Source organism: Castor canadensis, chromosome 4 (genome assembly GCF_047511655.1).
Source record: "Castor canadensis chromosome 4, mCasCan1.hap1v2, whole genome shotgun sequence".
Classification (NCBI taxonomy): Eukaryota; Metazoa; Chordata; class Mammalia; order Rodentia; family Castoridae; genus Castor; species Castor canadensis.
The window spans coordinates 88,769,761-88,796,016 of NC_133389.1; the positions used below are offsets into that span (position 1 = coordinate 88,769,761).

The following is a 26,256-nucleotide window of genomic DNA, read 5'->3' on the forward strand; positions in this document are numbered from 1 at the left end:
GCTCTGGTTATTTTGGAGATGGGGTTTCTAAAACTATTTGCCTAGATTGGCCTCAAATTGATACCCTCCTGATCTTGGCCTCCCATGTAAAAAAGATTAAAGGTGTGAGTCAAGATTTGCCCAGCCAAGATTTATTCATCTTTATGGAACTGTAACTTTCCACCCTTTGACCTGTAGGTCTCCCCATTTCCTCTCCCTCCCCACCCCTGGAAACCACCGTCTTTTGCTCTTTCTTTTTGTTTGGCTCTTTTTTCTACCATTGCACATATAAATGAGATGTTGGCTCACTCACCTATCTTCCAGACACCTACCCTCCTCCCGGTCATTTGTTCCTTTGTCTTTAAAATGGTGACACCAGTGAGGAGACTGTGATAATTTAAGGGTGTTTTCAGCACTGAGCTTGTGCTAAAATGGATCTACTTCTTCCATCAAGGCAATGGTTCTTGACTTCAGGCGATCCTCCTCCCCCCTGTTTTAACAATGTCTGGAGACGTTTTGGTCATTGCTGTTGGGTGCCCACCATAGATCAAGCTCCCTTCCCCTCTCCACCGATTTTGGAATTAGGAAATGAAAAGGGGACAATAGGAGGGTTTCCTCAGTCCCTTGGGAGAGGGGAAACTGCCAAGATCCATTTTCTATGCAATGGCCACCCTGCGCAGACCTCCTGCCGTTCTGGATGTTTTGGGTACAGCTCCCTGTGGAGAAAGCGCTTCCCGAGCCTAGGATCCCGACGAATTGTGCCATCTTCATCCATATACATGTTCCCAATTAAAGACTTCCCGCCGCTGTGGAGAGCGGCCTGTGCCGCCAAGTGAAACTGAAAGGAGGCACCGCCAGTTCTTCCAGTCTCTTGGCGGGAAAGCGAGGCAGCGCCCTGCGCAGAACAGGAGGCTTCGGACTTTTATAGGGATCCTACTAGCCTGGCAGGGTCCTACTTCCCCACACAGCGGGGTCCGGCAGCACACATGCCAGTCATTTACTGCAAACGCCCGAGTGCCCAAAAGCAGGACACCAAGGGGTTAGGGCTCGCTGGCTCCTCCAGGGCAAGGCACCGCCAAACGGGCCATCCCCTGACCTTACTGGGCCCAGGGCAGCTGTAGGAGTGGGGGCGGGGCGGGCCGGGCCAGGGGACGTCTGTCCTTCTCCATGCCCTGGAGCGTGTTACAGCTGCCCAGGCGCCTCATCGCCTTGAGATGCTCGTTGGTGCAGACCCCAATGTCTGGGTTGGAGGTGGACTCGTTGATGGCTGGGGAGGTAGGGCCATTCGTCTGCTAGGGACAATACCTACGTGTTGAGTCAGACCCTGCCGCCGGGCTAGGTCCCAGCCAGGCGGCGGAGCTGTAGCTGCTGTGGTTAATGATTGATCCGTGACTACCCGGCATCCTGCAGCTCTGGAGAGGGTGCTCCTGGAGGGCGGGCCGGGCTGCCGGTGCCAGGAAGCTGGACCCGGAGCCGAGGGCTGCCTGGCAAAGTGCGCGCCCAGCGCCAAGGGGGAGGGGCGGGAGCGCCCGGGCTGCGGGTCGCGCTCTGAGCTGGGCGGGGAGATCGGCACCTCCTTCCTCCGCCTTCTCCAGCCTCACTCTTAGACTCGATTCAAAATCCACCTCCTACCCCCCCTCCCGGCGCCTCCGCCTTTCCTAGGCTGGACTGCTTCAGGAAGTCCCCGAAAGCGCTGGTATACTAAGTTACCTTTGCCAAGCGAACTCGAGTCAGAAAATGCCCTGAGCCCACTCCGGTGAGTTGCAGCTGAGAATTTTGGGCCTTGCTGGGAGGAGAAAGGGAAGTTGAGAAGTCTCAGAACTTGGTGGCGCCTGGCTCTCCTTGCCATGGCTTCGCCCAGTGGCTCCAGCAGCGAGTGCTCCAAGGTCATCGATCACAACCATGTCCCTGAGTTTGAAGTGGCCACCTGGATCAAAATCACCCTTATCTTGGTGTATGTGGTCATTTTCGTGGTGGGCATCCTGGGAAATAGCATCACCATTCGGGTTACCCAGGTGCTGCAGAAGAAGGGCTACTTGCAGAAGGAGGTGACGGATCACATGGTGAGTCTGGCCTGCTCGGACATCCTGGTCTTCCTCATCGGCATGCCCATGGAGTTCTACAGCATCATCTGGAACCCCCTGACTACACCCAGCTATGCCGTGTCCTGCAAGCTTCACACTTTCCTCTTCGAGGCCTGCAGCTATGCCACACTGCTGCATGTGCTGACGCTCAGCTTTGAGCGCTATGTCGCCATCTGTCACCCCTTCAGGTATAAGGCCGTGTCAGGACCTTGCCAGGTGAAACTGCTGATCGCCTTCGTCTGGGTTACTTCCGCCCTGGTGGCATTGCCGGTACTTTTTGCCATGGGTATTGAGTACCCCCTGGTGAACGTGCCCACTCACCGGGGTCTGTCTTGCAACCGTTCGCGCACCCGCCACCACGAGCATCCCGAGACCTCCAACATGTCCATCTGTACCAATCTCTCCAGCCGCTGGACCGTGTTCCAGTCCAGCATCTTCGGTGCTTTCGCTGTCTACCTCTTGGTCCTGGTGTCCGTGGCCTTCATGTGCTGGAACATGATGCAGGTGCTCATGAGGAGCAAGCAGGGCACCATGGCCAAGACTGGGCCACAGGTGCAGCTGAGAAAGTCGGAGAGTGAGGAGAGCCGGACCGCCAGGAGGCAGACCATCATCTTCTTGAGTGAGTCTGGGTGGAGGGGAACCGGGGAGCAGCCCCCCCCAACCCAACCAGCACCTAAACCACTTCCTGTGATCTTCTTCATAAAGTCTTGTCCTAGACGTGTAAACTTAAGTTCATTGGGGCTGAAGAGTCCTAGCAGAGTGAGGGTGTTGACACTGATCCAGGTCTCTGGGTGGCCCTTCTTTGGGGGATTTGGGGCGGGTTGTGATGAAAAGAACACTAGACTAGGACTCAGACGGTCTGGACTATCATCTCTGTGACCTTGGGCAAGTAACAAAATGTCTTGGGTAAAATGAGGCAATAATATGAGGGACAAATTAGATAATGCAGGAGAGGTGAAAGTCCCCTGGGACCAGTTCTGCAGAGAAAAAAGGAGCACTCTTACCTCACTCCACTTTTATCCTGGACAACCTTGCTCAGGTGATTAGATTTTGTTCCCAGTTTTTTCCTCCTTTGGAGAAGCCACGCTGTCCAGGACACACACTGTCACGTTATCACCCTATAGAGTGATCTCCTGCAGGTCTTAAGAAACTGAAGCTCCCAGATGGCACTTACCAGGATTGTGCTTGGGTTTCTGTGCTGGTGGGTCTGTTCCTTACCAGAGCAGACATGGCTGGACAGCCTCCAGACTTGGAGATTCTTGCAACTTGGCCTTCAGTCTCAGAAATCACCCAATCCCCATGCAGAGAGAACTGTTTGTTTCCCAAGTTTTGTTGTGATACAAGTATTTACAGTAAAGTCCTGGATTTCTCTGAATTTAACTGTGTTTCCAGGGAGACCAAAGCTTTCAGAAGAGGGACTTTGTTCTGCCCTCTGGGAGTCAGGGCTTTACCTGGGACACATGAAGTGTGTGTGAGCAAAGGGTTTTAAAAATACTTTTTACAGAAACAAAGCAAGAATAATAAAGGTAGCATGGTAGATGTCTGAGTGTGAGTCCAGAGGGTGTTGATGTAACACATGTTCCTTCCCTCTGCCCTTCTCCCATCCAGCGTGGTGTTCAGAGAAGTAGTAAATCACAGTGCTGTTTGTTTTGGTGTGGAAAACCTGAGTAACTGGTTCCAAGAGCAGGGATTGGTGGGGGTGGGGGTGGTATTGGAGGCACATGGGCCTTGGGTCAGCCCTGCTTCTGGCTTCCCAAAGGGTCCACAAGCAGTTCACTTATTCTTAATCCAAGTCTGTGCAAAATGAGAGGAAGGAGCTTGCTATTTTGGATACCTACTTTGTGTCAGGGGCTGTGGTGGGTAATTTATCTTTCCATTTTATGGGGGAAGAATTTAGTCTTAAGATCAGAATTTCAAATGCAGATCCAAGATTCTCAACCTGCTTTTCCGGGCAGGACAAAGAGTGTGTGGCCCTGACTTTCACAGGCGTGTGGTGCAGGGTAAATGAAATAAGGCAGGACTTTCACTGGGAAGGAGCTCCCAAGATTACCCTGCTGGTTTTGCTGCTTCTCAGGTCAGCCTCTATGGAATCTGGAGTAGGGAGTCATGGAGGTGACCTCATCTGGGGACATGGGAAGGGCACTGAACCCAACCCAGTCTTTGTCACCTACTGACTGTTGCCCAAAATATCCCAGGAAGAAATAGACATGGCATGGCTTAAAGTTTGAGCCTTTGTTGAAAGGCTAGTTTTCCTTTCTTCCATATCTCTTGAGGTGTATCTTATCTTAAACTCTTAGCCATTATTTATAGCCTTTAAAAAAATTGTTTTGAGTGCAGGGCATTGGCCTGAGTAAGGATTAGAGGAAATACAAGAATTAGAAAGTGGTCTTCAACTATCTCTCAGTCGAACTTTGGAATTATGGTTACCTTTGCTCTCTATTTGGACCAATCTCTGTGCTTTTTTTTTTTGCATTTCTCTGAGTAGATGTTTGTTCTTCCCCTCTAGTGGGTGTTCCAAGTTAAAGTCAGTCTGCATTGGGTAGCATAAAATCAGAATGCTATGGACTTTTATTTAGAGATGGATAGGACCTTGGAGATCATCACATTGGGTTAGTAATTGCCTGCAATGAGTTTGTGCTCATCCCTTCCTTCTAGCTCTTTCCCTCTTCCTTGTAACAACTATGTATTAATCACCCACTGTGCTCCCAGCACAAAGATTGTTGAATGGCAATCAGGTACTCAATGTGTGATAATGTCTTGGAGAAATTTACCACTTGTATTTAGCCCATTTCCTCTGCAGTAGGTTTTCAAAGCAGTATTTGCAAATGTCCCTCTCTCCCAATGAATTTCAAAGAGCTTTTAAAAATAGGAACCTCACTAATTAACTCAAGTTAGGAAATAAATTAATGGAGTGAAGAGAAAGAAATCATGGACTGCATCCATCAGATTAATACAATGCAATTTACTTTGTGGGTTTCATAAAATTTCTGCTTTGGGGCATTTTTAACCCACAACAAATGAACATATAAATTGTTTACAAATCGCTGAATTTAATATAGTGATTTAGTTGTCTTTTTAGAATTTCATTTAACAGATGGATCAAATTAAAATAAATATTTGCTCATCTCAAACATTTTGGATTTAATGTGAAATGTAAATGACGATATAGTACAAGATGTCTTTGGAGCTCTTGAAGCAATAAAAAAAAATTAAGGATTCTCCCCCTTCATTGTTAAAAATTATAACTTCTGCATAATGGAAATTAAATTCATACATCTACCTGAGATGAGGAAGCCCATGTAGAAAATCTTAATTTTCCTTTCTGCATCTTGCACTGTTGGGCCTCAGTTGAGTTGAGTACTGGACAGGTGAATAATGAAAACAAATTGGGAAATCTGGGAGAGAGAAAAATGAGGAGATGTCTACTCGGTCTCAAGCAATTTGCAGGAGAAATGATAATAAGGCAAAAGTGCACTCTTGGAAATGTTTCTTGTTTCTTGTCAACTCAGTGAGACATCAGTACTAGACTAGATCTTTTCCCTGGCAAGGTCACGGCTAATGTGGCCAGAGGAATACATGTCCAATGCCAGAGCAGAGGATGCAGTTCTGGATTCTACTTCTTTTGGAGAGAAGGTGGTGGATGTTCCTTTTTGTCCCTTGGACGATGAGGATGGACAAAATGAGCTGTCCTGTTGACCAAGTCTCTCCTAGACCTACCTTTCTGAGTTTTTCCTTGGAATGATTCCCAAATGTGTGAAGCATCCAGGTCCACGGACAGGTAGCTTGCCACCGAATATTGCTCACTCAAATTGGAACGACAGAGTGGTTTAAAAGAAATAAAATTTTGTATCTTCAAGAGCATGCAGTGTTTGGATTTGGCTACAGCTACTTCCTAATGATTTGTAGGGCAGTGATTGACTTCAAGTATAGTTTTGTAAAAAGGACTGACAACAGTAAAGTTACAAAATTAAAGGAACCTCATAGCAGACTCAGGACTCTACAATAATGAATGCTCTTTTCCATTCTGACTTGCCCTCCTGAATCTGAGGGAAAGAGGAGGAATTACATCTGGTGGCAGGAATTGCTCATCAACCTGGGTCACCCATGGGAGAGTATCTTGAATATAGCCATCATCCGTTTTGTGCATTTGGATGGAAAAGGAGTGAGAGTTGCTGGTGTCACTGACTGCTCTAAAAATAAGGTTGCCGTACATTTAGATTCGAGTGAGTGGGCCAGAGAGAAGTAGGGGGGAGATGAGAATCACTTCCTTCCTTCTGGTTTTTAGAGTGCAGATTGATGGTGTGTGTGTGTGTGTGTGTGTGTGTGTGTGTGTGTGTAAGAGAGAGAACCAGCTGAGATGTTGACCTTTGTTCTCTTTATCTGTGGATCTGAAAAGAACTCTTAAGTTTAATTCTCTTTTTTTTTAGCCAAAGCATTTAGTCAACATGTTTATTGTAAAAACTGATATATTTGGATATTTATCTATTATTAGATTGATCAATATTTCCCAACCCCACACCCCTTGATTTGTTTCAGATTGTATATTTTTTCTTTTTACTGATTTGGAAATTAAGTATTCTGTTAAAAAAAAAAAAAAGGAATGAAAAAAATGGCTCCAAAATTTCATATGAAAGGTTTGATTGGGACTTAAAGTGAAAATTATGAAAAGAAACTTATCTTGTATTTTATAAATATAGGTTATAATTACAACTCTATGTTACTTATAACAATTATTCTGAATTAATCAAGTATGGATTTTTGAGGCCACAGTTTTTCTTTTTATTGGAGGTACTGGGGATTGAACTCTGGATTTCCCACTTTCACAGTCCTTTTGCTTTCAATTTGTTTTTCAAAGTTAGTTTGCTCTCACTAACTTTGCCTAGGCTGCTTTGGACTGTGATTCTCCTACCTCCACCTCCTGAGCAGCTGGAACAAAGGCGTGCACTACTATGCCTGGTTGTTTTCTTGAGGTGAGATCTCACTCACTTTTGCTTAGGCTGGCTTTGAACCACTATCCTCTTGTCTCTACCTCCTAAGTAGCTGAGTAGCTGGGATGGCAGGTATGGGCCACCACATCCCACCCAAGGCAGTTTTTTGGACAGAGCTGTATGATAGCCTTTGTGCTTGATTTCTCTCAGCAAGATTATGAAAAGGCTTTCTCCAAAGGGCTTCCCTTAATTTTTGCTACTAAATCATCCTCAATGAAGCACCTATCCTGGCATTGTCCTTGTCATTTTCTATTCTCCTAGTATTAACTGGCCTAATTCAAATAGGCCCTCATTTGTCAGTGGTCTGGCATTCGATCAATGTGCTTTGTCAGCTACCTTTACATTGACACATGAAATTTTGCACTTAGTGTGCAGGCCATCACCAAAAACCATAATTAGCTTAAAAATTGATCCTTGTTTTCTAGTGCGTATCAAGGATTGCATGGAAGTTACCATCTTAAAGTACTTCTAAAGTGCCATAAAAATGTATTAGTAGTTGTTTTCCTGACTAGCTCAAATACCTGTGTTTCAATACCATTTTCATCATCAATTTTCCTAGCAAAGGCTTTTTCTGTCAACCCAATCTCTCAGGGAAATATTAGCAGAATTAGATCAGTGACTTTTTAGTGTAAGATAGTATTTTGACTCAAATATTTGAACATATCAGGAAAAAGTTTACCTCAGAAATTCACATTATTATCTCTATTCTCTTAGATGCGGTGGTAATAAATGATATTTCATGTTTATTTTTCTATTTGTGATATCTGTCATAAATTGCAAATGTCCTGTGATCAGCCTGGCAAACAAATATAATAATGCTGCTTTATTTGTATAGTCAGGCTGTCTCAAAGATTTCATTTCTCTGTTGGAGAAATGCATCGTTCCTAAGGAAGGGAATATTGGAATCCCAGATGCCATTCATTAGCAAGCCTGTTCATCTGTCTTAGTTGCACGCCTCATGGGGGCTACCAAAGTATAATCAGGCAGCATAGGCCTTTGTTGAGCAAAGCACTGAATTTATTAATGCTAAAGCTGTGTGGAATAAAAGATATTTGTGAGGCAAGCCCTCACACAGGAAGGATATTGAGTTGGGAGTCTAGGAGCCCTATCCTGCCTCATCCTGGATGATGTCCCCTGACTCATGGCTTGGGCGACCCTATCAACTCTCATTGTCTTTCCCTGTTGCCATTTTCCCTGCCAATCAACTCTCAAGCTCGCTTCTTGGATGCTTACCAAGCACCAGAGAGAAGGTTTGTCTTCGTTGCTGCTGTTTATTTTTGTAAATGGATGCCTTTAATCCTAACCTGGGCCCTGTTCTCTGGTGACCTTTCTTTACAAGCACCTTCAACAAGTTTGGGCCCCCAGAGTGCCTTTTCCATTTTGTTTCCAGAAAGCCTGCTCTCTAGCCTAGTGTCTCTTTGTCGGCCATCACTGGAAGAGTCTGCATCAACTCTTGCCTATTCTTTACACTGTAGCCACTGGCATCTAATTGGCACCCCACATCCAGCCAGCTATAGCCAGTCAGTGACTCCCCACAGCTCTCTTGTCAAACACAAACCAAATACATTAGCTCTCCTTGTTGGCTGCTTGTCCAGTTTTATTGAGTTTCTTTTTCTCCCCTTGGACTGTCTCTTCTGGCCGCCATAACAATTCACAAATCATTTGAGATTTAAGACAACAGACACTTATTTTCTCACAGTTCTAGCAGCTAGAAGTCTAGGTCAAAATGCCAGCAAGGTTGGTTTCTTCTGAGGCCTCCCTCCTTGGATTGACATGGCTGCCATCTCATGGTGCTCTCCCATGGCCTTCTCTCTGTGTGAGTGCACTCCCATGTCTCTTCCTCTACTTAGAAGGACACAGTTCTATTCAATTAGGGACTCATTTTTATGGCTTCATTTAACCTTAAGTACTTCCTAAAAGTGCTATTTCCAAATGCAGTCACTTCAGGAGCTAAGGCTTCAACCAAGATTTTTGGGTGGGACACATTCAGTCTATAACACTCCCCCATTTGCAGTGTCCTACTAGCTCTTTTTCAATTTTTCCAACAGATAAGGCTGGGCTGGGCTTCCCCCACCACACTGCCTCTGTGCACATGTTGTTTCCTCTGCCCGAATGGCCTTTCTTGTCTTACTTAATGCTATGAGTGTTCCAACTCCCCAACTTCACCAAGTTCGTATCTTCGTCTTCCTTCAAGATCTTCCCAGGGAAGCTTGGCTAATCCTCCAATGCACTTGAAACAATCCAAAGTTACAAATTTCTGTCTTTCTTTCTTCTTCCCTCCCTCCCTCCCTCTCTCCCTCTCCCTTTCTGTTTTTTTTTTTTTTTTTATTGGCAGTACTAGGGATTGAACTCAGGACCTTGTCCCCAGGTTTTTTTTTTTTTTTTTTTCGGATTGGGTCTTATGCTAACTTTGCCTGGACTGGCCTCCAACCACAATCCTCCTATTTCTGCCCCTAGAGCAGCTGGGATGACAAGCCTGAACCACCAAGCCTGACCTAATTGAGTAATCATTTGATGATGTCTGTCTTCCTTCTCATTCTTTGAGGGCAGGAGATATCTGATTTTGCTCCATCCTAGCATAATGTCTGCACAAAGCAGATGTTCAGTAAATATTTGTTGGCTAAATAAATAAATGAACAAGCTTTAGATGAAGTTGTGAAGCAAACTTCTACTCTCTCTTAGACATACATTCCTGTGGAAGTTTATCACTCCTCAAATATGTCACAGTTAGTCTGAACCCAAAGATACTCCCTTTGAAATGGATCTTATTCTTCTGAGGCCTCTAAAATGTCAGAAGACAAAATTTTCTCTCCCTTGAGCAAATGAACAGTTTGTGCTAATCAGCCCCTGAATATTTGCTTTAACCATAGGTACCTGCCGGAAGTAGCCATGAAAGGAAAGTGATTAGAGTAGTGTTTAATAGTCCTTGTTAAGCTCTGTTTAACCAGATGTTAATACAATGATACAACTCTATGTTAGCAGGCCTTTCACCACTTGTTAACAAGGGGGTACTTGGGTAATGGATGAAGAATGCATGGATGAACATTTTGAAACTATTAGGCTAATATACTTTTATTTCCCCCTTAAATTGCATTCTCTTGCAGCCCTCTCCCTCCCACATGGCTGAGCCTTGTGGCTTATGGTCCCAGGGGAGGAGAAGGCAGGTACTGCTTGCAGCAAAGGAGTTGTGCATCAGTTTTGAGAGTGAAGGCTGGGGTCCTGGACCTCTTTAGCTGGGCAATTATCTTGAAAGTTAGGCTTTGTGAAAGGTGAAAAGGATTGTAAACTCTATAGCTTTGCCTTTAATGTATCCTGAGCCCAGCCTGGTGAGCTAGACCAGCCAGTTCCAGACAAGGCCATAGCTAAGGGGTTTGAAATTAGCTCTCAGAAGCCACTGATGGGTTTTAAGGAGTAAAACAGCACAGTTGGATCTGTGGTGCTGCCCCTGGGTGACAGTGTTTTTGTATTGCAAGTTTGGTCAAAATACAGGCTGTTTGTGTTTCCAGAATGAAAAGGAGATGACCTTTCACTGGGATGCAGTCCTGGAGAGCAGCTGCTGCCAGCAAGTTCTGGCTGTTAGACATGGCCTTTGGCTCTTGGTTTTCCTGGTATTTTCTGCCACATCTCTGTATGGCTGGATAGTGACTGCACTCCTAATCAGTGCCTCATGCTTTCTTAGCACAGAAGCCTGAACTGCCCAACCTAGCTTAGGCTCTGGTTAGGAGGCAGCTCTAGGAGCAGATCTAGGTCTCAGTAGGTCTAACTTGTTATTCTACTGAGCAATGGCTAGACATTCTTCAATGATAATCTCAGACCCCACTTCTTCCTTCAAGCCCTCTGGTACCATTGGCACCTACAGTGACCTTACTATTCATAATGAGCCATCCTGGACATTTCTCAGATGGGACACAGGTGTCTCCTGACTATGCTTGGAACTTGCTGAGCTCAGGGACTTGCATACTCATTATATTCTTTGTAGGCTGATGGATTAATTCCCTTGACAGTTGCTTCTGTCTCTGGAATGGAGGGGAGACCACCCAAATTATGATCCTCAGGAAGTTCTCTCAGCTCTACTTGCCTGTCCTCTGTCTCCCTATAGTAGACACAATTCTGTGATGTGCCCTGCGGTACCCATATTTTCTCCCTGTTATTTAATCAAATACTAATCTAGGTGTTGCAGAAAGGGATTTGGCGGAAGTAATTAAGGCCTCAAATTTGTTGACTTTAAAATAGGGAGGTTTTCTGTGTGGATTTAGTCAAGTCACATGACCGTTTGAATGTGGGTCTAGAGGTCAGAGACAGGAAAAGTCAGGCATCAAAGCCTGAGAGGCATTTGCTATGGAGAAGTTCCTTGTTGTTTGCTTTAAAGATGGAGAAAACCACACGGCAAGTGATACAGGGAGCTTTTAGGAAGTGAGAACCAGTAAGGAAATAAGGACTTCAGTGAGCTCAGAGGCAGATTTTTCTAGAGTCTCTGGAAAAGAGCTCAGCCTGCCTTACAACTTGAGACCTTGAGCAGAGATCCAGCTATACTGTTCCTAATTTATAAATAGGTGCTGCTTTAAGCTACTATTTGTGAAAATTTGTTATGCAATAATAGAAAACTAACATTTCCTGAACTCTGATGAAAGGGCCTCCAAGTAAACACATATAGGCAGGTCCAATCTCCAGAAGCTTCACTTTGAAAAGTCTCACCTTCCAAGAACTGCACCCTTGAGGCGAGCCATTCACTGATTCACCAGCTATCTATGGATCACCTGCTCAGAGCTCAATGATCAGGAAGTTCAGTGAATTCCAGGGCACCATGGAATGTTCCCTGGACTTTTAGACTTGTGTTTTGGGAATCCAAAGTTTGCAGATGTGAGTCCTACCAGTGGAATTTTTAGAATCTTAAATACATTGGTCATCAAAGATGAAAATGACCTTGATTGAGCTTGTAATTATCATCCCTTTGACTGCCCTTTCTCTTTAGTAGATGCTGAATAAATGCTTTAATGTCTAGATAGCTTTGCTCCTTCCAGGCAGCTTTCTCTCCAGAACACTGTATCTTTCATCATTTAATTTTCAGTGGAAAAAAGTAGTGGGGAGGAGAAACCAACCACAGTGCTGAAAGCCAGTCTGAATAAGAGAGCTGTCTTGGGCTAACAAACTTCACCATTTTCTGACTTTAAAGTTCCTGCCAATTTAGAAACTCGACAAAATTTTTCTGTTTGCACTTACTGTGTGTGAGAGCCATCTGGCAGGCAGAGGGCTTTCCAGACATCTCATTCCACTGCTTTGCACATCTCAAGGGTGGCTGCATAGTTGGAGAACGGTGGTGTTAGCAGAATCTGACAGACAGAGATCAGGAGGCTGGGCTGTAGCATTAAGTTACTATTGTACTTGTTAACTGTCTGACTGCCTGTGAAACCAAAGGCGTGCAGAAACAGAAGTCAGGCCCAGTAGGGAATGACAAGGTTCACTGAACACATAGAAAAAAGCCATCTTCTTTTTCTAATGAAGGGGAAAAAAAATCCACCCTACCTTAGAAATAAAACACTCCACACAGAGTGTGTGAGCAGAGCAGAAGTCATTTGACTTTATGTATTACATTTGGCTTTCTGCATTATAATTCTTTGGAAGACATGATATACTCAGCAGAAACACAGTTTTCTGGGAATTTATTGGTCTACTTTTTATATACTATCATTCTGACAAATTAAATATCACGTTGTAATGACAGCTGCGTATTTTCCATATTTAGAAGGCAGCTGATGGGTTATCACTGCTTTTCAAGTTCAAGTTTGTCTTGACAGAGGTGACAAGAGGGTTGCCTTGGTGATTAAAGGTTGCTCTTTAGAGGGTAGAGGAGAATTCTGTAGAAGCTAGCTGTTCTATTTCTTGGGCCTGAGATTATTCAATCTCTTGAATGCCTGCTTCCTCCAGGAAGCCTGACTGGATTGGCTTTACCCTGCTGTAGTCATTCCTACAGATATTTGTTTCATTTGGTGGGTCATCCAAAATATTTATAAAACTCTAAATGTGCATAATATCCTTTGTATTTTAGAGGTCAGAATGCTGGTTCCCCATTCCAAAGAGCTTAATATTTCCCTATTTAAGTTGTCAAAGTATCCAGGTGGAGCCTTCTAGAAGCCTAAAAATAGCATATTTTTAGATAGAGTGGAGTTACTGTGAAGCAAGCTACTTGTTGGCTCCAGAATTTTTAGTAATTGGAGTGGTTAATTGAACTTCACTGCAGAGATGTTGTGTCTACAACCTTGACGTTCACAGTGTACTCAGGAGCATCCACCACATTGAGGAAGTTGTACAAGTGAATTTGAATCTGCATTCTAAGTGGCTCCCAGGTGCATCCTGTGATGTAATGTTGCAGTCTAAGAAGGCCTCATCTTCAACACTTAGAGGGGGTGCTTTGACTTGGGAAGACTGGAAGAGGGTGAATTGGGAAATCACATTTTAGTAATGTTTTGGTGGCGGGAGGTATGTGTGTGAGAAAATTCCTCTTCCTCGTGTTGCATCAAAATTCAAGGGCTTATGTGGTGCCCAGAAAATGAGACATTTTGTCCTTTGGTCAAAGTGCTTTCTATTGTTTCTTCGCTCCATGCTTCTGCTGGCAAGACTGGTCAGAGCACAGGGCCAGTGAGTCAAAGGGCAGCCTTTGTATGTCAAGTCTATTCCTCTTTGGGATTTGAGCTGGGATCTGACTCCTTACAATGTCCACATGCTCCACCTGGGGAAATTGTTATGTGTCGTGGCTCTGAGGAGGGAAGAAAGAATGAGGCCAAGGGTGGTGGACATTCATCGTGGTTTTGGGGTACCCAGTAGTTGTGGAATACCTTCTAATGTTTGGGAAATTCCTTCTTTTTGAGTCCTGTTTCCCTATGATAGTAGTTGGAAATTTGCCTTCCCAGCATCCCTTGCAAATAGGATGTAGCATGTGACCTTGTCTGGGCCAGTCACACGCACTGGCATGAAATTCTCATTGGAAAGAGGCTGATGGGAAGAAGCCACATGCAGTCTCCTTGAGCACAGGGTCGGTATGTGACAAATGGCATTATGGCATGGAGAGACAGAGAGAGAGAGAGAGAGTGCAAAGATAGGAGTAGTAAATGCAGCATCATAGGCCAGAGGCTAGCAGCACCTTTGCATCAAGCAGGATGATGTAATAACCTGATATGATTCCTGGCTGTGTACCAGATTCTCTGGCCCTCCTAGGGATTATGTGAAATAAATAATAGCCCATTTCCCCCCTGAAACTGGAATGGGCTTTGTCGTTTGCACTAAGACTCCATAAGTTCAGAAAAATAGCCTAGCATGGAGGGACCCAAAAGGGAGCAGTGAATGATGAATTTAGACTGCGAAGTAGGTTGGGCCAAATGTACAGGGAGTTGTTAGCTAGACTTGTACATGTTGGAGGCAACAAGGACCCGTGGAAGTCTTTTGAGAAGAGGAGTGGCAGGAGAGAGTGCAAAAAAGACTAACGTGGTCCTAGTGTGTGTGCGGCAGGCAGGTGGAGGCAGTGTGAGGGGTGCAGGTGTGGAAATGGATGTGGGTGTTGCTGATGGCAAAAGACAGGCGTGGCCATGAAGGGGCATGAAGGTGGTCAATGTCAACCCTACCGCACATTATAATTTCCTGTGGAGTGTTAAGCAATGCCCTACTCCAGCCCATCAGATCTTTGGAAGCTGGAGGTTGGCCTTGGGCGTCTGTATTAATTAAGCCTGCAGGTGATTCCAGTGAATACCCAGGACTGACAATGGGGGAAGATGGAGTTGGAAAGGTTGTCTGGGTCTGAAACCTTGTTTCAAAGGTTGTTCTGGTTCAAGAAACCTTGAACTTGGTGGTTGTGTCAAAGTCTTTTCAAGTCACTAAACCTGATCCTGAGTTATTTAAGAAGTAAAAAAGGAAATTACTGAAAGTGTAAGGTATAGTTCAGCCAAAGAATCAGACTGTTTAGGAATCTAGGGAGCTCAGGTCTATGGACACCTGGCTTGGGCTCTATCTTCAAGGTGCTATTGTCCTTAGGCCCTCCACTTTCTTTGTGGTTGCTCCACTCAGAGTCAAATACCTATAGGTAAGAACTTCTTGGACTGGCAAGGGTTGCTTATTCACCCCTGGTGATGCTCACACTAGGGCAGGTGATTGATAGTGCCCTAGGTGGCATGCAATGAGAGGTGTGGTCCCCAAAGGAGAACCATGCTGTATACACCTAGGAGAGGGGGTGCAGAGCCAGGAGGCAGAAACGACAGATACCCATAAAGGGTCTCATCAAACTTGGTCTGTGCTGAGGAGCTCTGTCATTGATGAGTCTCTTTTTGGTTCCCTTCAGACTTTTTCCAGACTCTGTGCAGTGCTAAAAGAGAAATTACAAGTCTTGCTGTGCAGATATTAACTGGCTTTACTTACTATTCGAGAACCAGGCAGCATTCTGGATCAAAATGGTTCAGACGGCTTTACTTGCAACATGATCTGGAAACACTGATGCACAGAAAATGGAAGTGAGAAACACTTGGTTAGTTAAAGCTCGACATTTGCCTTATTTGAGCCTGGTTTGCCTGGCTGTGGTTGATTGAAGCTCAGTTGCTGTGATTGGCTGAGCCTAACATTTGTTACAAGAGTAGGTTACATTCTGTTACATCAAGTTAGGCCACAGTTCACTCTGTACAGAGAAACCTGTAGGCCAAACTTAAAATATATATGGAGGTAGCTTTAGGCCAAATTTGCTAGGCAGGCATTCTAGTACTTGAGCCACTCCACTAGTAGGGCAAACTTAATTCAACTTAGCAGTGGGTGGCTCTCTGTACTCTGCCCTTGCTGAGTTTTGAATCATGTTTCCAGGAGTCAGGACATCTGAGAATGTGGGCATGTTAGAGAAATAGAGAGAAGGGACTAGCTTCTGAAATGCTGCTCCCAGGAGCTGGTTAATTAATGCTGAATCCACAGGGTGTGTTGTTTCCTGCCTGGGACCCTGACTCATTCTGCCAGGTCACGAACCTAGTATCACATTATGGCTTTTCATCACCACAGAATCAGTGTGAATTTGAACATTGACCTGGACAACAAAAGTCTCTAGCTGTGCCTCAGGTTCAGATTTGGCCTCGGGTGAGGCCTTCTTTCCGGTTGCAGGCTTCTGACTTCTTGCTGGTGTCCTCACATAGCTGAAGAGGCAAGACAGCGCCCAGGCCTCTTTTATAAGGGCCTTAATACCGTTCGTGAGAGCTGCTGTGGTTTGAGTATGTCAGCAAAGGTTCATATGCTGGAAGCTTGGCTCCCAGTGTGGCAATGTGAGAGGTGATGGGACTTTTAAGAGGGGGTGCTTAGGGGAGATAATTAAGTAATTGGGGGTATAGCCCTGCAAAGAAATTAATGTTGGTCTCTTGGAGTTACTTACCACAGGAACGGGGTATTATAAAACCACCAAGACTGGTTTCTCCCGGCACTCTGGATTCGTGTCTTGCCTTCTATCATATGCTCTCACCATGCCGCCATCATGAAAATGTTGTGACATAGCCAAGGTGGGCCCTCACCAGCAACCAAACTGATGGGATGCTCAATCTTGGACCTTTGACTTCCAAAACTGTGAGTTAAGAAAAGCCTCATTTCTTTATAATTACCTAGCTTCAGCTATGTTGTTATAGCAATGGAAAACAGACTAAGAAAGGGCTCTGCCTTCTCAATCACCTCAAAAAGTCAATCTAATCCCATCATATTGGTGACGAGGTTTTTAGCCATGATTTTGTGCGAGATACAACAGAAACATTCAGACCATAAAACATCCTCTATGTACATCAAATCTCCCTCTGTGTCCTTCTTCTTAATGCATCTGATGGAATTTAGGGCCCATTCAGATAATCCAGGGTAATCCTTTCACCATAAAATTCTTATCTTAATCATTTCTGTAAATACAATTTTTCTTATAAGGCAACTTTTATAGTTTCTAGGAATTAGGACCTGGCATCTTTGGGAAAAAACTTTTCAGATACTATAGATGACAAGGAATACTAGACAGTATAAATTTGATGTGGGAAGTGAACATAGACTTCTGACCTACAGACACACCATGAGACAGAACAAAAGACACCCGTGTTCCCATCTCCTTTCTGTCACCTCCAAGTGTGTGTGACACAGGGTAACTATTCATATGTTCAATCCTCAGTTTCATGGCCTCTATATTAGATCCAGCACTGATGTCAAAGGTTGAGTTGACATGCAGCAGGAAGTATATGGAGACCTCCAGGGTCATGTCTGAAATGTGGAAGGTCCTCAACAAAAATTAGTTTTCTATAGTAAACTTGTGATATGACAGAATTCTGGTTGAGGACTTCAGACATTTTGCTGGCCACTGGCTTACGTCATCTTGAAAAATCCCAGCCCATTTCCTCTTGTGAGACACCAAGGGTGTGAACTTGAAGAGTTCATCACAAAAGTTTCTGTAGCAATAACCAAAAAGGGGCCTGGGCTCTGGACTTAAGTACTCCATACAGTGGAGATCTGCATTGCAAAGATGCATGGACATCTGTACTTCATTGCGTTGCATGCTGTTGTGTGGTGCAATACGGGAAGAGTTGACCTTCTTTTTCAGAAAGTAAAAGTGGCCGCCAAGAGAAGAGATTCAGGGTGGCTTTGAAGAGATCATCCCAGATGAAGAGGTTCTAGCCTAGAGGCTCCCTGAGGTCCCGTACTTCTGAAATTGTTTGCTTTGACCTTTACTCTGTGAGAAGTTACTGGGAGAGCAAGAACAGCTTCAGTCCCTGGCATCCTACTCAGGGTGGGAGCTTTTGATAAATGACCATGGTGATGTTTTCTGTGTGCACCTGTAAGGCCAAGGCATTATTGGCCATGGCAATCGATATATCAACATAAATTTTTTGGAAGACTGTCATCAAACCCAGCTTTATTTCCAAAACCACAAAAAACTCTGCCCCAAGGAGGGAATGATGACTTTCATCGTGAAATGAACAGTTGATGGCTTCGACATTACTTATGTCACACTAGTCCATCTGAGATGGGGGCGCTGAAGAAACCAGTTGTTCCCAGAATGCACATTCCTGATGCCCATTAAAACTTGAGGCACTGAAATCGTGTTCTCCCCATTTCACCCATTTTAATGATAATAATGAGAACGTTAAAATGACATTCTTAATTTATACTGCATTTGTCTGTGAGGTGCTCTAAGCACTTTATGGACAGTGTCTCATCAATCCTCATCACATAGCTGCGAATTGTTGGTAGCAGGTAATACTTGTAATTATATTCAGTTTAGTAAAGAGCGCTGTGGGCTGGAAGCAATTTCAGTGATGTGGATAGCATTGCCTTGTGGGGAGAGAAGAGCCTGGGAACTGGGAGCCGCTTTAGTAATTCTCTCTCTGCCTCAGTTTCCATCAATCAAATGGGATGACAGTAGTGCCTCCTTAGCTTGCAGGGACGTTATGTGGACAACTGTGAGTTTTAATCATATTAGCTAACATTTCTTTTTAGTACTTGTTATGTACCAGATGTTCTAAGAACATTGTGTATTCACTCATTCATTGTGAGAATTCAAATCCTCACAAAAATATAAGCAGTTATTTACTTAATCTATTTTAAAGGTAAGCAAAGGGAAGCCCAGAGAGTTTAAGGAACCTACCTAGGATAGTCCAGCAATTAAGAGGCTGAGGTGGATTTGAACCTAGGCAGGCTGGCTGCAGAGCTTGTGGTGTCAAACATTTCCTTAGAGTTGTTTCAACTTTGATATTGCAACACTCGACACACATGAATACACATGCAAAAAACAAGAGTTTCTTGAACAATACTCACCCTTCCTTACCTTGGAATGTGATATGCATTTTGATCTTTTCTATTCATTTCATTAGCAAAAACATTGGTCTTGACCCACAGTTTGGAAAGTGCTGCACAATTACTATATTCTTCCTTGGATGCTCTTGGGGACAGCTTGGGAAGAGAGATGCTGGGAGTGTGTGCGATTGGCTGAGGAGGATGGAAACCAGGAAGTGTGAGGTGAGGGTCCAGGCACTCCTCCCACAGCGCCACCTGCTGGGTAGCTGTTTGTGTCTGGGCCCAGAGGTAAGGCTGGGTAGTGACAGCTCCTGACTTGCACCATAATGGTCTTTGGGGATCTTCTCAGCCTTTGGCTTTACCTCTTGGTTTAACCCAGATGTTTACTGAGCAGCCGTCATGTGCTGGGCCTCTACCTATCAAACTCTGTCTGGGAGGCCATAGAGAAGCATAAGGTGCCATCTTGGATTGCAAGGAAATTGCAAGTCACTAGTGAAGAAAGGCAAACATGTGAAGGGAGAACTGGGGGCGGGTGAGGGGGTGTAAGAAGCATAGATTTTGGAACTAGCCATCCAGGGCTCAAGTCCTATTTGCCTTCTAGTAATGTGTTGGGCAACACACTTGACCTCTTAGAGTCTGCCTCTGGGCTGCAATCAAAGCTGGAAGGAGGTAGTGCTGGAGAGAGTGTTTGGTGAACCATAAGGAGCTTAAGAGTCACATGTTATGTTGTCACAACAGTATTGTCACATACTGAGAGTCTGGCACACCTGTGAACATGGCTTGGGGGTGGAGATTCTGAGAAGGGACAGGTGTGCAGCAGCGGTCAGGCACTGAAGCCTTCTTGGACGAAGTGGTATTGGAGGTAAAGATGAAAAGGCATTTTCAGTTCCTGGTCGCAAGGATCATGGCTGCACTCGGGGTGGAGACAAGTAGAAGCGTAAGGTTTGAGCACTTGAGTTTGAATAATGCTCACGTATAATAATCAGGTCCCAGCTCTGTCTCAGATAGGAGGATTCGGAGCTTTTACACATCACAGCAGTTTGGGTCACTGGCAGGCAGCTGCCTAATTCCCTTAGGTCAGAGGTCAGCCAACTCCACACAGGCAAGGTCTTTTTCTATTTAGCTCATGATGTCTTCAATGCCAGGTAAGAATGACTTTTACATTTTTTAAGTGTTGCAGAGAAAGGAACAAAAAGAGGACGATGTGACTATGACTATGTGGACCAAAAGGCCTATAGCACTTATTATCTGGCTATTTAAAGCAAAAAAAAATTGCCCACGGGAGCCTTAGGCCCCTACTTGCCTGATCCTTGTTTCAGATGGAAGGCCTTGCTTCCTCGCTCCTGAGTCACCCTTAGTCACCCTCCCTGGCCTTCTGTCACACCCGAAGGCACAGATATCCGTGCACTGGAGGGAAGGGACAACAGGCACACCATTGCTCACTGCTGGCCACACGCCGGCAGCACAGTAATATGCAGTGCTGAGATGTGTATGTTTAATGCTTTTGACATGTGGCACGTCTGTGATTAGTGCCAAATGCCAAAATGCTATGCTAGGGCTCTGATGCCATTTATAATAACATTCATAAGAATATTCCCCCGTGATGCAGCCTGCCATTTTCCAACATAAATAACTCGGGAGGCCGAGCAGCTAACATGATTTCTCTTCATGCTCCACCTGGCCATTTGTAATCTGCATGCCACATGAAAGTTGATTTAAATAAGCAGTTAAACCTGAAAATTCACAATGTAGTCAAGCCCATCACTTATTTAAAAATCAAGAAGAAGAAAAAAAGCTAAACCAAAGGTGAGTGGCTGCTTTTTTTCTTTTTGTAGTAACAGTATTTTGATGACAGGCTAATGTACAGCTCAACGTAAGGATATCGTGGGTAGAAAGAGCCTTCCGAATGTCACTGAGGCCATATGCCAAAAGGCTTTTGGCAAACGACTGAGAAGGACAGATTACTCTAACAGCTCTGTTGAAAATATAGAGCTGTCCTGTGCAGGCAGCTCAGACAAGGCTCCACTTCACAACAGAGAGACTTCTGTTACAAGGAAATTAGATGCCTTTAGATAGGTTTGAGATTGCTCTTATCTTTTCCATATGGCAAAAGCTACCATTTAGAAGGAAACAGAAAGTTGAAGGGACATCCTGACTGGATGCCTTCCAGAAAAAGGATGGTTTGGGGAGGAACACTTTAATTTCCTTCAGGTAATTGTGCAGGGGCTCATTCCTGAAGTGCTCCATTCCAATACAGGTTTAGATGGCTCTGAAAGGGAAAGTGATTTAAAAAAAATTCTTAATGAATCCGGAGTGCTTATCCATTTTCTTGGGTCACCAGGTTTCACGATGTGGTAATTTGGGGCTGGTGAGTGGTGACCAGGAAAGGTTGGCCTACTTTAAAGACCTGGAAAACCCTAGACAGTTTGTCTTGCCTCCCATCATCCACTAGGGGCGCCCTTTGCATGGAGCTGTCTCAGTCTACTATCTGTGAAAGAATTGAGTTCCAGCTTGTGATCAGAGTTTGTGGGTCACACCCAAATATAACACTACTATCCCTTCCTCCTCTGCCATGATATGAGTACACGATACCTACCACAAAGATTTGTGGGCAGCAAGTGAGCCCTTGAAGCTCAGTCCTACTTCTGGAGAAACCCCTCAGAGTCACCCTGTCCTGAGGGCAGGTCACGAATCCCAGCCTTCTTCAAAGGGTTGAGTCTTCATCTTGCTGGTACCACCATTGCAGGAAAAGTTGAGCAAACGGCCAGCAGAGGTTTTCTGACTAGTTAATTGCAGTGTGTTCTGTGGTGACAGAAAGGTTTGAGAAATCCCTTTTCTTCATCTCACAGTGAGCTGTGGTTCTCAGCTAGACTAGGACCAAGGGTGGTATACAAGAGTACATACTTTGGAGCTGTTCTACTGGGTTCCTATCACCCCTTCCTAGGGATGAGAACCCAGACAAGGACAGCTTCTTAGCGAAGGGACATGGTTGATAGAAGAAAGGGAAGATCAACTGGAAGGGGCCTTGATATTCATTTAAGTTTGAGGAGTGGACAAGTAGATGCCAAGCTGGATTAACAACTGGTGGAAATAGGAATGAGATCCACTAGTTAAGCAAGCTTAACCACCAGGGGCATTGTGGGAGGAAAGAGTTCATGGTGAGCTCAAAAGCATGTTAGAGGATATTCTGCTAGGAAATCTTTTCGGTCACTGGGCTTAAAAAAATATTAATGGCAGGGTTGTTGGTATAAAGCAAATTAAAAGAGTGTAATGCGGCTCATTTGCATCAGGCACCAGGAAGGAAATGAGATGCAAGTGCCCCATGGGGGGCAAGACTTTGGGCAGCTAGTCCAAGTGCTCTAGACTTGCATCCCAGCAGCCTGCTTTCCTTCATCCTACTACAGGTAGCTCTCTTCTCTGCTGTTTGTCTGTGGGTAGGGCCTTGACCAACAGAGATTGCTGTTTAAATTAAAGGGCAAGGGGATTTGGTGACATCATCTCTGTTTGCCTGCAGACACTGCCAGTGGAAGAAGGAACAGCTCAGGTGCTGTTGTGTCAGGCTGCTCCTTGAGAATCGTGGTTGTGTCTCTGTGAAGAGATTTGTGGGTGTAAGTCTCTTTGCTCTAAATTACCTCTGTGCCTCCAAAGGCTGAGTGACCATTTCTAGTCTTCACTTCTTCATTCTTTTTGCAAGTAAGCATAGAGTGCCTGCTGTATACCAGCTTCTGCACTAGGCCTCAAATGAGAGAGAACAACACTCCCCTCCCTGGGAGCTTCCAGAACAGGAAATGAGATGTGTACACAAGTAACTAGGAGGCAAAACTTTGAATACACCATAGTCAGAGCGGGCAATTCTTTGTGTACAAAGGTGTTGCATTCCAAAAGTGAGTTTATAAGCATTTGGTTTAGAAACTGGACTTATCTTCTAGTAGAGGTTTTTTTGTTGTTGTTTTCCCATGCACGCGTGCTTTTTTCAGATCACAAATATCTATTGAATGCCTAACATGGAAGAAACTGAAAATATTCAGAAACTAAGACTTTGGCCTTCACACCTGGCCATCTTTTTCTTAACAAAGAAACACAGTGCAATTCTGGGGCTGGGTAATGTGTTGGAAATGGTTGCTGAAAGCTCCCAGGAAGGGCCCTATTGAGTGGAGTAGCTATCATACCTGAGTTCCTTAACCCCCCCCCCCCCCCCCCCCCCCCCCCCCCCCCCCCCCCCCCCCCCCCCCCCGTTAACTCAAACTTCATTCCTTCAACGCGGCCATTGTTCTGGGTAGTAGAAAGCAAGCAACTTGTTTAAACTAATTTAAGTTTACATGTGACTAGGGCTAATGGGAGGGTGTCAGTAACCCTCTGAAATGTTTTCTGATCTGAGACTCAGACTTGCCCAGGGGTGGCCTGAAACCGAGACTGTTCAGGTAGAAGAGTCAATCTTACCATGTGCTCTGACTCAGTCATGAATTTCACCTGCCACTAGAGACTATTTTGCTTCAGTTCCCATCATGCCTACTCCCTTATGGTAGAGTCATTTCTTATTTGGGAACTAGGATCTAAAGTCAGTGTAAAAGCAAAAAGCCTACAGAGTCAGAATTGCCCTAGAAAATCACTTGGACACATTGGAGACCAAATTATCCTCTCAGTAAGTCCCACCCAACCATTTTTTTCTTTCCCTGTTGGAACAGATAATGGGATTGCTCATTTGGAAATAGGCAAAATTGTTGGACCTAAGAAATAGAAAATTGTGAATCTCAAGATACTAAATTTGTGTGCAGCATGGTGGCTGACTGATCACACGAACCCATGGAGACAATTGTAAATTCCAGGTTCCATCTGAAACTCTCTCCCTGCCTGAGTGAACTGAGTGACACAGGACCCTTATTTCTAGGCATAAGGGGCCCCAGCTATGCCTCAGAATATCACACACGTACACACACACACACTGTTAGGCTTTAGGACTGACTCATGACCCATACTTTACAATCGGTATTCTCTACTGCCATCAACACTGCTCAGCTGTCAGGGAAATGCTTCCCAACATCTCTGGTTCTGTCCTTAAAACAGAAGGTGAGCATGGCTGATCACCGCAACGGCTTTTGGCTTGTGCAGCTGTAACTAGCAGAGTCAGAGAAGGGTTTTAGGAGCAGAAATTTAAATGGTACAACTGCTTAGGTACGAAGAAGAAGCAAATTATCTTATCAAATCCCTCTCACATAGCATAGGTGGAGTAGATTCTTGCATAATGAAATGTGGTTTATCAATAGTGCAAAGTGTCTATGTTCTTTCTTCTCTTTTTGTTCTCATTTGTTTCCAGGGGTTCTCATGGATTCCCCAAAGTGGTACATAGCATATTTTAATATTAATAACGTCATATTAAGTGCTATTGATTCATTTCTTTCTTTTTTATGGTACAGGGGTTTGAACTCAGGGCTTTTGCTTTGTAGGTGGGTGCTCTGCCACTTGAGCCATGTGCCTGACCCTTTTTGCTTTAGTTGTCTTTGCAGTAGGATCTTGCTTTTTGCCTGGGGTTTGCCTGAACCGAGATTCTCCTACTTACTCTTCCCATGTATCTGAGATGAGGTGCATGCTACCAGGCCCAGTTTGTTTTGTTGAGATGGGGTCTGGGCTTGAACCTTGATCCTCAGGATTTCTGCCTCCTGAGTAGTTGGTCTTACCAGTAAGAGTCACTGAGCCTTGCTTGAGTCTTTATGTTAGCAACTTGACTACATTAGGTATTGATGATTACAGTTAGGAATGATCTTAATTTAAAAATATTCAAGAAGATTTAATTTAGACTAAAAAATGAAAATCAGCTTTATTTAAATAACCCTGATTTAAATTCAATATAATTAGTATTTTGTCTGAATATTAGTAGAAAATTTGAATTTTTATGTTTCTATAAGAAATTAGACTATAAATTCAAATTTATTCAAATTTACACTGTAATTTATGAATTTATAGATAAATTATAAATGCATATGTTTATACTTTATAATTTGAATTATACTACAATTTAAATTTTTGATGAAAATATGTAAAAATTTTATGCACTGAATGTAATCACATTTATTCTCTTAATCATTTAGATCTCCATGGTTAGCAGAATACATGTGATATTAAAATTCTTGATTTTAATCACATTATTAGCAATCTGACTGAAATGAAAACAAGAAAAATAAGACATATGAAACAAACATATAATGATTTGTGAATTGTTCACACTTTTATTGCATCACTCATTCAACATTTCTGGAGTGTAGAGAAGAGCCAGACTTGTATGATGATCGGTAAGTTCATTCATTTTTAGTGTTTTGCACCTTTTAGTCATATACAATCCATAGTTGTATTGACTTCTTTATTACTTATTTATTTGTTTATTTATTTTTATTTGTACTGGACCTAGGGCCTTGCACATGCTAGGCAAGTGCTCTACCACTGAGCCATATCCCCAGCCCTAAGTGTATTTTTAAAGCTTGTCATTATGAAGGTACATTTGTCAGGGAAGGAGGATAAAATATGTTTTATTGAACAATTCATTAGGTTGATTTATAACTTTTAAATATTTATATAGGCCTCCATTTGTAATATTGTACTGACTCCAAGGTAGTATTGTCCAAACTATTGAACTATTTATTCCCTTGTCTCACCAGCCAGTGGTTGAACTCTATAAATTACTGGTCTATGTAGTTATGAGATTGCACTGTGATATAATTAGTTTCTTAACCTCCTGCATTTGCTGGAGTTTGGATTGGACCTACTTGTAGAATTTAGAGAAAGGGTGTCTTTCAGCTGATTTAAAAAAAAAAGTTAATGACCTGGTAATTGTTTCAAAGCTCACCATTGATGAAATGCCCAGAGCTATCAGCCAAGCTAGCTGTGAAGGAGGGGATGACTGTTTATCTCCTGCTTCCTTTGCTTTGCTCTAATTTAGTTCAGAGTAGCAGTGACTCTTCCAGGTTATAATAAACTGGGAACACTGGAAGAGCCAGGTAACAAATACTGAATCAGTCCTTATAAAGGAAAGAAATCTTTGAGTGGGTAACACATCCAAAGTTTATCCCTTTACCAAGAGCTAGATAAGAGAGAATAGTGGAGGGGATGAAACAAACCAGTGTAGTTTGTACACATATATGGAAATGTCACAAGGAAACCCTCTGTACAAGTATTATGTATTAGTAAAAACATTTTTTAAAATGTTACATTATGCACTGGGAAAGAAGAACTGGATAACTGGAATATACAACTCTCAGGGCCACCAGGTGACTCTCACTCTCCCACTCCCTGTTATTCTTTTTAAAACTGAGTATCAGTTTTATAGTTTAAAAAATTTATAAAATAGTCATTTCAGTTCATTCATGAATCATCATTCTAACAAATCTTTTCATTGTTGCAGTTGCATTTTGTCCTAGTCCATTTTCTGTTGTTATAACAAA

The 26,256-nt window shown here is 43.8% G+C and overlaps 1 protein-coding gene across 1 annotated transcript in view; it reads left to right on the forward strand.

The window, feature by feature from the left end:
* The first annotated feature begins 1,422 nt into the window (after positions 1-1,422).
* Positions 1,423-26,256, forward strand: part of Gpr39 (G protein-coupled receptor 39) — a 198,050-nt gene continuing 173,216 nt past the window's right edge. The window contains exon 1 of the mRNA XM_020183889.2: positions 1,423-2,682. Coding sequence (XP_020039478.1) covers positions 1,827-2,682 — 856 coding nt within the window. The 5' untranslated portion in view covers positions 1,423-1,826. The remainder of the gene's footprint in view (positions 2,683-26,256) is intronic.